At 45.2% G+C, this 12,285-nt stretch overlaps 1 protein-coding gene across 7 annotated transcripts in view; it reads left to right on the top strand.

Annotated features, from left to right (window-relative positions):
- MTMR1 (myotubularin related protein 1) overlaps nucleotides 1-12,285 on the top strand; it is a 47,521-nt gene that overhangs the window by 19,519 nt on the left and 15,717 nt on the right. For all 7 annotated transcript variants that reach the window (XM_044427340.1, XM_044427338.1, XM_044427339.1 and 4 more), the window contains 8 exons: nucleotides 2,852-2,946; nucleotides 3,177-3,284; nucleotides 3,838-3,936; nucleotides 4,174-4,257; nucleotides 6,622-6,771; nucleotides 8,361-8,549; nucleotides 8,728-8,913; nucleotides 11,133-11,339. In XM_044427340.1, coding sequence (XP_044283275.1) covers nucleotides 2,852-2,946; nucleotides 3,177-3,284; nucleotides 3,838-3,936; nucleotides 4,174-4,257; nucleotides 6,622-6,771; nucleotides 8,361-8,549; nucleotides 8,728-8,913; nucleotides 11,133-11,339 — 1,118 coding nt within the window. The remainder of the gene's footprint in view (nucleotides 1-2,851; nucleotides 2,947-3,176; nucleotides 3,285-3,837; nucleotides 3,937-4,173; nucleotides 4,258-6,621; nucleotides 6,772-8,360; nucleotides 8,550-8,727; nucleotides 8,914-11,132; nucleotides 11,340-12,285) is intronic.

Consider the following 12,285-nt stretch of genomic DNA (forward strand, 5'->3'; position numbering starts at 1 on the left):
AGTCTTTGCTTGGTACTTGAAACCCAACAGAGAAGATGCTTAACAGAACTTATCTGGGAGGGCATTTTGATATTTCAGGAAACCACCAATGAAAAGGTTCCCTCTCCAGTTGCCAACTGCCCAACCTGGGAAGGCACGGGGCATTTGGAGAAGGACTTCTGAGACTTTAATCGGTAAACATGTTATTGTGGGAGAAGGCTGTCTTTTAGCTGTTTGGGGTCCAATCTGCTTAGTGTTTAAATACTTAAAGTGCAAAGTATTAGGCGAATCTGTGCAAGAGGTGTACTGTACTATATGGTAATAGTTGAGGGAATAGGAAAATTGGATAGAGCTGTATTTTCAGCATGCTTTGTTGTGGATCACCTCTGGCCCTTGGCTTCATTTCATGCAGTCATTTAGAAATCATCAGTCCATACCCTGGTACCTGTGATCGGCCCCTTCCCCAGCTCTAACTGGGTGAAAAAGAGGGAAAGGTGTGGCAGGGGGTGGGGGAAGCACAGAATGGGAAAAGGGGTGCTGCAGCCTCTTTCGCCTCTGGCCTGCCCCCACCTGATCCACTGTCCCCAACAGAGTACCCCTTGGGATAACATGACCCTCCACAGGAAACAGGTTGCTCCCCTAAACTCCTGGATATTTCACAGGTGTGCCAGGTGATGCAAAACGACTCTGCCCAGGCAGGTGGAGGGTTTCATGTGGGGATAGGCAGCATGATGCCTGCACGCTTCTGGACTTCTCTGCTGCCCACCAAGGCACACTAAGCCTCCTGATTTTTTTTTTAAAGTAGCAACTTTTCTTATCAGCAGAAGGGGCAGGTCCACACCAAGTGGGGGCCCTCAGCTGCACCTGCCTTTGTCTCTTGTGAATGCCTGAGGCTGGGTTCAGGGGCAGGTTTGGGAAGTGAAAGTGTCCGTGGGTTCAGGACAGAGCTTCTCCCAGCAATGTGCCAAGTCCTCAAGAGAAAGGAGGGAGAAGAAAGGAGCCCCTGTTGCTGTTGGGGGACCAGTGGGGGACAGGAGTCGAAAGCACCTTACCTGGCAGAGTATGGAGAGCACAGAAACCAAAAGCAGAGCAGCAGCTCTACGTTAGTGTTGGCCTGTTGTCCGCGAGTACCAGTCTGATACAGGTTCTCCAGCTCAGACTGGGCGTGCTATCTGTAAATACTTGCTGTTTGTAAATGGGCAGCTTACCTGCGAGAGGCACCTGTCTCTTGGCCAGACTTTGGAATCAGCAGCTTCCATGAGCAGGAGGCATCAACGTCTTACCAGAGGAGTGTCCTGTGAAGGGGATGGCTGGTGCTTATGGAGATGTCCGGAAGGAAGCGCCTGCTTGCCTGCCTGCACTCTGCAGGGACATGCACGGGCAGTGGGGAAACCAGTCAGAGGATTGTGCGTTGTGAGGCTGGCAGGAGGAGAGAGCTGTGAAATTTGGTAGCTGGGTGGGATCCGGGCAGTTGCTCTCGGCCATTTTGCTACCTCTTCTTTCGTCTTTCAGGAGCTGCTGTCTGTATTGTAAAGAGGTTCACACAAACAATGAACCAGCTTTCTTCCTTTTTTCCTAGCCTACTGTGGCTGGGAAATGCTGGGAATTCGTGGTTTTTTCGTGTCCACAGAGGCATAGGATTCTGAGATTCCTTCCAAGAGGCCTCTCTGCCGCCAGCGTGGAGATGTGGGCTGGTTAAAAAAAAGGCTAGCTAAAAAATCTTAGTCTGGAATATTAGCTTTACTGTGCTGGTTGCTGCAGCCCCCAACCTGTTAGATTTCTCTGTGGATTGTGAGGCAAGAGGCTTGAAAATAAAGCACGTATGTCTGCCACACTATCATGTCTAGTGGTACACTTATCCAAAGGAAGCGAAGCCCTATAGCATCCCCTCGAATGGCTCACTGCTTGGAAGAGTGAGAAGGACTTAATGAAGGTTTGAGTCAGACGGCCTTTCGCTGTAACCTTCAGTATTGCCGGATGAGATTGTTGTGTCATGTTTTATTCAAAAGTCACTCTCATGAATTGGTATCAGGGCTGCAAAGCTCTTCTCGTTCTGCCCCTTTCATTGTCATGAAAATGGAAATTATTTATTAAATAGGCAGCGACAGGGGAAAGCCAGATTGGAGGTCTGCTTGCTTGCCTGCAGCGTGCGTTCTTCCTTACAATCAATCCATGGAGCTTTGGGAACTGCTGCAAAATTGCCACTGTTGGGAGGCATAAACTGGGCATGCAGCACTGACTTCATATCCTTAAGCCCTGCTTTCAAGTGGATGAGATTGTCAGATGTTGTTTCCGTTCTCATGACTTTATGGCCATAGATGGAGTTCTCCCACCCAGCAAAGGCTCGAACTCGCTGTTCGCTGGATCATGGTGGTTTCATATTTGTCCGTAATTTTAGTCATTTCTTGTTCCCTGCTATTTCAATAAAGTCTCTTTCACTATCCCAGTTCTGCTGTTGCCTTTGGAATCCAGAGCAACTGTGGAAGCCATTAGAAGGAAACTAATTAAGTCTGCCGTTATACACAGGTACCTAGGCGTAAGTCTCACTGAAATGGGAAGGCCTTCCTTTTTATTTTGTTATGCTCACCAAGTACTATATAATTGATTCTAGACTGTAATTCGCTGGCCTTTATAATTTTTCATTATGAAAATACCTTCATTTGAAGTGATGGGCTATGAAGTAATAGGCATTTAAAGCAACAGTAACAATGGTGGAATAAATTGCTTTGCAAAATCATTTTGTTCCAAATGCAAAGGAGCATTTAGAAGTGGCAGAAATGCCTTGCATAAAATATTTGGTCGATGTGCATACATATATAATAAAGTAAAGGTTAGAAGAGGATAGTAACAGGAATGTCTTATTTTTTTCCAGCTAAAGATGTCATGTACATCTGTCCATTTCTTGGAGCCATCAGTGGTACTCTGACAGTGACGGATTTCAAGATGTATTTCAAGAATGTGGAAAGGGTAAGTCTATTTCCACATAGTGTCCTCTGTTGTGCACTGCACACTTTTCAGTTGAAGCCTTTCCTGTATGTTATTTTTAGACAGTGGCATCCAAGTATAACTGAAGACACTGAGGCAGCTTTACATATCCTATCCTAATCGTATGATTTTATCTTGTACGGAGTGTAGGGCACTGTTTACTCATAGCTGTAATAAAGGAACAGGATGTTTACTTTTCCTTCCAATTTCAGGATCCGCATTTTGTTCTTGATGTTCCTTTGGGAGTGATAAACAGGGTTGAAAAGATTGGAGTTCAAAGCCACGGAGACAACTCTTGCGGTTTAGAAATAGTTTGCAAGGTATCCCTTTCAATTTTGGTCCATTACTTTCTGAGTACTTTAATTGATTCTGGAATCCTCGTATGATGCCTTTGACATGGAGGGGTTGAACTAGTCCATTCATTGTGGCAGAGGTACTGTCATGCTGTGGAAAGTTTCAAAGTATTCTAACTCATGAGCGAGAAAGGACAATTTACCGAGTTTGGACAGGGCCTGGATAGAGGGGATGCCTGTGGAGAATGTACACTTGCCCTGCTGTTCATACATACATTCTGAAAACACATTTTTCTCTTTTAATGAATTAATGAGTGTGTGAGGCAGTCCTGCATGGTGTGAACTCTTGTTTTCTGTGAGAGATGACCATGGTTTGGTACACCTCATTATGAGTGTAATGGTACAATTTGTTCATATATGATACAGGCCCAGTCACTGAAACTTAGAACAATTTTTTATTACTCTTTGGATACACATGAATTAAGACATGGGCATTTTTCATACAAGTAGCCAGTATTATTCATTTCAACTACTGTTACGTTTAATTTTACACACCAAAACTTAAAATATCTCTTGACAGGATATGAGAAACTTGCGGTTTGCTTATAAACAGGAAGAACAAAGACTAGAGATTTTTCAAAACCTCATTACACGAGCATTTCCTATTTCTCATCGACTGGTAAGTATTAAACACTTACAATGCTTTCTTTTTTAAAATGCCAAAGAAGGGGAGGGAAGATTGTAGATATAGCCTATTGAGTCTTCTTATACAAAACATCTATAGTATTCATACTTGAGTTATCTCGATAGAGTAGATGAAATTAATAGATTTTTTTTTACCCTGCCTTTCAGGGTATTAAATTACCTAAACTGCCATCCCGAACCTGATTGTATGTTTTTGTTTCACCATGTTCAGCCATTCTTTGCATTCAGCTATAAAGAAAAATTTCCTGTTAATGGCTGGAAAGTTTATGATCCAATGGCAGAGTATAAGAGACAGGTAGGTAATGAAAGTTTTCATTTTTTAAAAATACCTTGCTTTACCCATCATTTTTCCTGAATATCCACAGGCATATTAGGAGTTCTAATAGATGATGACTGGATTGTACTATATTTTAGTTTAATTGTCTTGTAGATTTTCGTTCTTAGATGCATTTGAATCCTGGCAAGATGGAATTCCTGTGGGCGAGTGGTTCCTGAGTCCAAAAGTTAGGTTTATTGCCTTTTTAGGATGGGGTTGTGTTCCCCCTGAAAGATTAGGTTCACAGTCCGGGGATACTCCTAGATCTATCACTGTTGAATGGCTGTCTAGCTATGGCCTCTTCTGGATAGGGATAGCTTGGCCACAGCGATACAGGTGCTGGTAAACTCATGACTGGGTTGCTGCAACATCTTCAGTGTGGAACTGCCCTTAAAGCTGCTCCAAAAGCTGGCAGTTAGCAGAGTCCAGCAGCTCCAATGTTGTCATTTTCCAGCATGCAGATCCTTCGCTGAAGAACTTGCACTGGCTACAATTCACTACTCGAGCAGGTTCAAGGTTTTAGTAGTAGGTCCGTTCAGAGTCCTGAAAAACAGGGGACCACCTGAGAGAATGGTTCCTTCCTTACCAATCAGCCCAGTCAACTGGTGGCATCAGAGGCCATTCTCTTAGTGGCTCCTCCTGGCCCCACGACTTGGCTGGAGTCCAGCAGCAGCAGAGCCTTCAGTGTGATGGCCCCATTTCTGTGGAATTCTCTGCCTTGCGACATCAGATAGGCACCAACACTGTGCTGTTTTTTTCTCCCTCTTTTTTGTGCCTGCTCATTCCAGGAAGCCTTTTTCCCCGATGGGCCATAGTCTTGCTGTTTTAAATGAATTGTTTTCATCCTTTTAGTTGTTCTTGCCTTATATTCTTCACCATTCCAGGATCTGTTTGGAAGTGGAGCAGTAGAGAAATACCACAGATAGATAGCTAGGTCCCTCCCTCCCTCGTAGGGACTGTGTTCTAAAAGGCCACATCTAAATAAGTTAATGCATGCATGCATAGAGAAATTTTCAGACTTGGGAGGAGGTGGAACAAAACTGTTCTTTACTGAGCAAGCTGTTAGAGCCCTGCTCTTTAGCCATCTCCCTGACTTACAGCTATTTCACCTACTGCCAGCAGTTTATATCTGTGGCAGGCCACCATGCTTCCCACCCCACTGATTGCAGGGGGTGTGTATGTGGTGGTGATGGTGGAGGGATTACCAACCTGTCTGATCACTGAAGTCCTCAGAGGGCATGCAGCTGGTGATTCCATGTGGCTCAGTGGCCCAAATGGACCCCCACCCCAAAAGAGAGAGAGAGAGAGAGAGAGCGCCTTCTGCAAATAAGGCATATGTGAGTATGCTGGACCCCTGCCAGGTTCAGTTATTTTCTGTGAATGTCTTTCTCCAAGATGGACTGCAATTTGTGCACTTTTAAAAAATGGTTAAAAATTTGAACAATTTGCTCAAGTGCAGCAAATCATGATATTCTTTGCATTTTGTGCAAAGGAGCACGCAAGGCGCCGCGGAGTGATTTATACAAATTGCTGGCCGCTTTGCTGGTTTGTGCTAGTCACCCACTTTGCATACAATTCCTGATTGTCCTTGCTTTTTCAAATAACCAAAGCATGGCCTGTCTTAACAATGGAAGCCCACCTGCTGGCTCAGCTCCACACAGTGAGTCAGTGCTAGTGCAGGGCTGGCGAACTGGGATCCGAGAGGCTGAGTCCAAGGGGTCTTTCTGGATTTCTTACTCATCTCTCCCTCAGTGCTGTGGCTCTATTTCTGTGGAATGAACTCCCTGTTGAGATCAGGCAGACTTCAGCACCCTGTTGTTTTCAGTGCCTGCCAAAAGTATCTTCATTTCAAGGAAGGCTTCCATGTTTTACCAACTGGGGTTTTGCAGATACCCTGTTTTTATCCCATCAATTTATTTTTATGTGTTTTATCCTTTGTATTGTTCAGTGCTGCGGAATCTATTTAGATGCAAAGCGGTGCACAAAACTTTAAATAAAATCATGGTTTGCAGTTGAATAGACTTGGTAGGAAAGGAAAAACTGCACATTGGGATATATCCTTTCACATAACAACTATGCAGGTCAGGATTGTATTTAAACTTGCCTTGAGTTGCTTGCTGATGACTCTCTGGTTACAAATAATATAGTCAATGAAGCTTTTGACCCTGTCATGCTCTGAACTTCATATCTTCTCATTCATTTAGGGCAAAGATTGAGTTGGTGTAACTTTTAGAAGCTTCTATACAAAAGAAAACTAGCATAAAACTGTTGTGTGCAGTTATTTGGGCAGTCTAAAACCAAGTGTGTTAAATATTTCTTTTAAAATGCTTTGCTTTTATGCAGGGTCTACCCAATGAGAGTTGGAAAATATCCAAAATTAACAGCACATATGAATTTTGTGACACTTATCCTGCCATTCTGGTTGTGCCAACTAGCGTAAAAGATGATGACCTCTCTAGAGTAGCAGCATTTAGGGCGAAAGGCAGAGTTCCAGTAAGTACGGTTCATAAATAAACACTGAATTGTTGCTGTGCATAGTTGTGCTGTGGTTTTATCTCAAATGTGAGAGCTGAGTAGCTAGCCCAGCTCTCTTATTGAAGGGAGGCTGCATGGAATGAAAAGGAAGCAAGGAACATTCCTAGGTTAGGTCTTGGAATGTAAAGGAGTCTTTATTCTTTTTTGGAAACATGGGCTGTACATTCAAACAGTTGCTGAACTGCAATTTTGCTCTTTGTGGGAAGGATAGTAATTGAGCTCAGGAACGGGACAGAGCTCTTCATAGTCCAAAAATCTTCTGACTGTTTTTTAGGCAATGCACATTAAACCTACAGGCAATAATATTATTCAGAATTAATATTCCGTTAAAGGTTTTATTAGCATGGGCCATGATCAAAGAGCTAATTTATATACACACAAAGATTTTGATGCCTTCTTGCGAGAGGGATACGGCTGCAGGTCCCCAGTTGCTGTATTGCAAACTGCTTGAAAGTCCACTTGATTTCAAAAGTGGCTCACTTACAACGGTGAGGGAGGTACTTGTGGTTGATGTTCAAAATGCTTCTCAGATGACACAGCCCAACTTTTTGATTTAAAGTACTTGGACATCAGGCTCATGCTGGCAGGGCAGAGCGGAGTGGGAGCCGTGCTCTTCCTTGTTGTTCGGAATAGGAGCGCAGGGTTGAACTGGCTTGGGCAGATCATTCCCTGGTCAAGGCGAAGATGACAGCCCCTTTTTCTGCCTCTGCAGAAAAATAAACTGCCCAAAACAAGGCAATATATAACTATCCAGACAGTCAGACAGACAGACAGACAGACAGACAATTATGCCTCCACGTGCACACTGCAAGCAGTTGGGGAAAATTATTTAACTCAGTTCAGGCTAACAGGTGGCCCCCTGTTCTGTGCCCCAGTTGGAGACTAGGAGGTGGATGGGACCCTTTTTACTTCTTTCAAGGTTGGAAGGTGTAAGGGAGGTGGAGGTTCCTATGGGGGCTAGAAATGGGAATCCAGCATTGGATAAGCCCCTTCGAGTGCAACTCTGGCAGCCCCTCCTGCCAGTCCTGTGACACCTGAGACATCCTTCCAGAGGTCACCAGATTGCAGTCCTATGTATACAGAACTACTTGCTTGATTCTTGATATAATGCCCCCCCCCAAAAAAAAACAATCTTAGCGTTTGTAGCTTTTTTATTTTAAACAGTGCCCTCCGGTTCACCCCGTGCTTACTGTCATTCATTCTCATCTTCTTGTGACTTTTACTGCTTTTAATTTGACAAATGAGTTGCTTCAAGTATGCACAGTTTTCTTCGTCTGCACTGGAGACCAGTTTGGTGCAGTAGTTAAGAGCATGGGACTGGGACTCAGGCGATCTGGGTTCTAGTCCCCGCTTGGCCATGGAGCCAACTGGGTGACTTTGGGCCAGTCACAGACTCTCAGCCCAACCTGCCTCACAGGGTAGGGGGTAAGATGGAGGAGGAGAATGGTGTAAGCTGCCTTGAGCCCTTTGTAGGAAAAAGGAAGGATATAAATCGAAAAATCAATCAATCAATCAATCAATCAGTGTGCCTGTTTTTTGTAACCCAGGTGTTGTCTTGGATCCATCCTGAGAGCCAGGCCACGATCACACGTTGCAGCCAGCCTCTCGTAGGTCCGAATGACAAGCGCTGCAAAGAAGATGAGAAGTACCTGCAGACCGTCATGGATGCCAACGCTCAGTCACACAAACTCTTCATCTTTGATGCCAGGCAGAACAGCGTCGCTGATACAAATAAGGTAGAAGTAAGCTAAGGCGACAAATCGCATGGGGACCTTTGCAGCAGACAAATGGCCTCTTTCCCGACGCTTGAGATGCTTAACTTTTAAAAAGTTGAAATGAGTCTAGAATCATCTCAATGAGATTAGAAAGGCTTCAGATCCTTTGAGAGGGTTTTAACTGGGGCGTGTCTTTCAGGCAAAAGGAGGTGGCTATGAAAGTGAAAGCGCCTATCCAAATGTGGAGTTGATCTTCTTGGAAATCCCAAACATCCATGTGATGAGAGAATCGCTGCGTAAGCTGAAGGAAATTGTTTACCCCACGATTGATGAGTCTCGCTGGCTGTCCAGTGTGGAGAGCACACACTGGCTGGAATACATACGGGTAATGGGCTTGATGAAATCTCTGCTTTATGTTCTTCGTTCTTGCGTTCTTTGAAATGTCAGAATTCAGTGACCTTGCTCTTCAGGCATTCTCATGACAGTTCGGCAGAAAAAGTTCATGGAGAGGAATGCCCTAATCACAATGTGGGGTTTTCAGGGCATATGCTCTATCAAAGTACACTGCTAGTGTGTTGTCGTCGTTGTTTAGTCGCAAAATCATGTCCGATATCTCATGACCTCATGGACAACATTCCTCCAGGCTCTCCTGTCCTCCACCATCCCTCGGAATCCACCCAAGCCCACATCGCCCACCCCAGTAACCCCATCCATGCACCACAACCTCTGCCGTCCCCTCCTCCTTTTGCTGTCATTCGTTCCCAGCACCAGAGTCTTCTCCAGTGAGTCCTTCTTTCTCATTAGGTGGCCAAAGTGCATGTTTCAGACCAAATCAGAAGTAAGACTTAGTTTTAACTCTTTATGTTCTTACACCGATTTGCATCCTACCCTGACATGCAAGCGTGTCAGAATGCGTTGACAGTCTCAGCAGGGTGAGCTGAACTTCCATATGCAGGCCTTCTGTCCTAGAACAAGAGAAGAGGCTCTTTTCCCCCTCGCTTAGCGGTCGCTTGGCTTTGGGCATTCTTGACCATGGCAATGGGGCAGCAAGCAGCTCCTTCTCAGAGAAACCAGCCTGCACTCCCAGACCAAAGCACGCAGTGGAGCCCATAACTGTCCAGGCCAGGAAGTCGGGGGCTGCTTCTGCCACGTGGATTTTTCAGACGTGGCTGACATCCAGAGGGCTAGAAGCCACAGAGGATCTAGAGTTTATGCCCGTTTTAGAAAACGGAGTGTCCCACAGTTATCACGATGCTTAGAACAGCCCTTTGAAGCAGCTCAGTGTGGAAATCCTGGTATTGCCCTTTAGGCCCTAAGACGGAAGGGTAGCAACTTGCCTGAGAATCACGGAAATCCTGTCTGATGGCTTCTTCCCTTCCTTGCTGTGCTCCCCCTGGTCTCGTATCTTGTTAGGAATTAGCAGGGATCGTTTTCACTCTTGGACATGGCTCTTTCCTTGCTACACAGAGCATCTGGCAGGCACATGGAGGTAAATCTCCCTCCTCTCTCCTTGGCAAACTGCCACAGGAACGACAGTTCTGCCTGGCCCACTTCCAGGATCCCTTCATTTGTAAACAGTGTGGACCTTTCACCGTTTTCCAGCAAAGTCAAGCAGTGTCAGGGTTTATTCAGGGTATTTTCCAGGTATCAAAGCACAAGTTCCATGGATGCCAGTTCAGGCAGATGCTGACTTGGGAATGGGAAACTTTTCAGTGTTGCAATCAGGTGCTTTGGCTTATTTTCTTTTCTCCACACCAGACTGATTAATTTTGATAAAGTTATGGCGGTTAATTCCAAGCACTTAATGGAAATGATAAATGTAATGGAAATTTTTGTTGTATACTGTCCAGGAGATCATCAGATTATATTCAGCGTATCCTACTAGTTCTGTTATGGATTGCTAACATTGTATTGGCAGCAGAACGTTCAGTCGCGAATTATCTTGAAGAGGCAGACAAAGGGACAAGTCCTGAGACTTCTGTTACGGCTTTGCAGATACTTCAGATTGTTAACCAACTTTCAAAGTATTCTAGTTAAATACAGCACTTGCTCAGGCTAGTTGTGACTGTCTTGTAAAATGCCTTTTTAGTGGAATCGCTTTAGGGAGTGTGCGCGTGCGTGTATTAAATAGGGGTTTGGTTCTCCTAACCTCATCAGTTGCTGCTGTAGGCGAGTCACATAATCCTGATTTGTGTGTACCTGGCATTTAAGACTCATGTTCAGTGAAGTCCAAGTATTTGTTAAGTGCATTAGTTTTGTTATTCTGATAAGACTCGTTCACACTTCTGCATGGGGAAGTGCTGACAGCAGGGAACTTACACCACTGGAAGTATTCAGTGCTCTGATTCCTTTTCGTGGAGGAAAACCCTGCCAGGAGCTGTTCACACGATAACTGAAATAAATGTCTGTGTTCAGAAGCAGTGCACCTCTGAATACCAAACTCTGGGGACGAGCAGTAGGGAAATGCCATCACTAAATCCTTCTTGGGAGGTCCTGGGCCTATTTGGCTTGCCTTTTAGGAAATGAAATCCTGGCTAGAGTGATCTTGCTGACAGCTTGCCTTGGTGTAACACTTCAATCTGGAATGCTTCTTTTTTTCGACAGATGCTTCTTGCTGGGGCAGTACGAATCGCCGACAAAATTGAGTCCGGTAAAACATCAGTCGTGGTGCACTGTAGTGACGGCTGGGACCGTACAGCTCAGCTTACCTCTTTAGCCATGATTATGTTGGACAGCTATTACAGAACGATCAAGGGCTTTGAAGTCCTCATAGAGAAAGAGTGGATAGGCTTTGGGCATCGGTTTGCGATGGTAAGTGTAATGCAGAGGGGCAGGTAGAAAACGAAGGCCACCCTCTAGAAAGAAACGCATAGTTTACTTGGGAACTGGAAGCAACCATACTCTTTTCCCCCCGGTGACAAGGAACTGAACAGTTTGGTTGACAGCAGCAAATCGTATCCCCTAACTCCGCACCATCCTAGTGAAGACGTTTCACTGCTCTCTGTGGGAATAAAATAATCTCTCTGCAGTTCGCAGGAGCGGTGACTGCTGCTCCATCCCCTTTTCTCAGGCATCTTCTGCCTCATTCACTGCCTTCTGAAGTAGTCTCCATTTCAAATACCGCATCCAGTTCTGCACTCCTCGTTTTAAGGAGGACATTGGTAAGTTGGAGCGTGTCCAGAGGAGAGCTGCCAAGATGATGAGGCATCTGAAAGCCATGTCTTAGGCAGAACAGTTGGAAACATTGGGTCCATTCAGTCTGGAGAAGAGAAGATGAAAAGAATGCATTGACAGTGGTCTTCGCATATCTGAAAGGCTGTCAAGCTATTCATGGAGCAGATTTTACTCTGCTTTTACTTTTACTCCAGGGGGCAGGATCAAAACCAACAGGTGGAAGCCAATTTCAGCTAAAGGTTAGGAAAAGGTATCTAACAGCCGGAACTGTTCACCTGTGAGACAGATTGCCTTTGGAGGTGGTGGAGGCTCCTTCGCTGAAAGTGGTTCAGCTGAGGCTGGACGGCCACCTGCCAAAGATGCTCTACCTATACCCTGAAGTGCAGAAGTTGCATTGAGCAGGGGGTTGGACTAGATGATCTCTAAAGCCACTTCCAGCTCTGTGATGAGAACTGCTGTCGACAGTAACTAGGGGAAGACTGCTTCCATGACTCACAGAAATAATGGCCACATTCACCATGACCCTGTCGTCTCTGCTGCGAATCCCACGCCTAGCTGCACTTGGCTGCCCTGTTCCAGTTTT

Source organism: Varanus komodoensis, unplaced genomic scaffold (genome assembly GCF_004798865.1).
Source record: "Varanus komodoensis strain SLA01 unplaced genomic scaffold, ASM479886v1 scaffold18_3, whole genome shotgun sequence".
Lineage (NCBI taxonomy): Eukaryota > Metazoa > Chordata > Lepidosauria > Squamata > Varanidae > Varanus > Varanus komodoensis.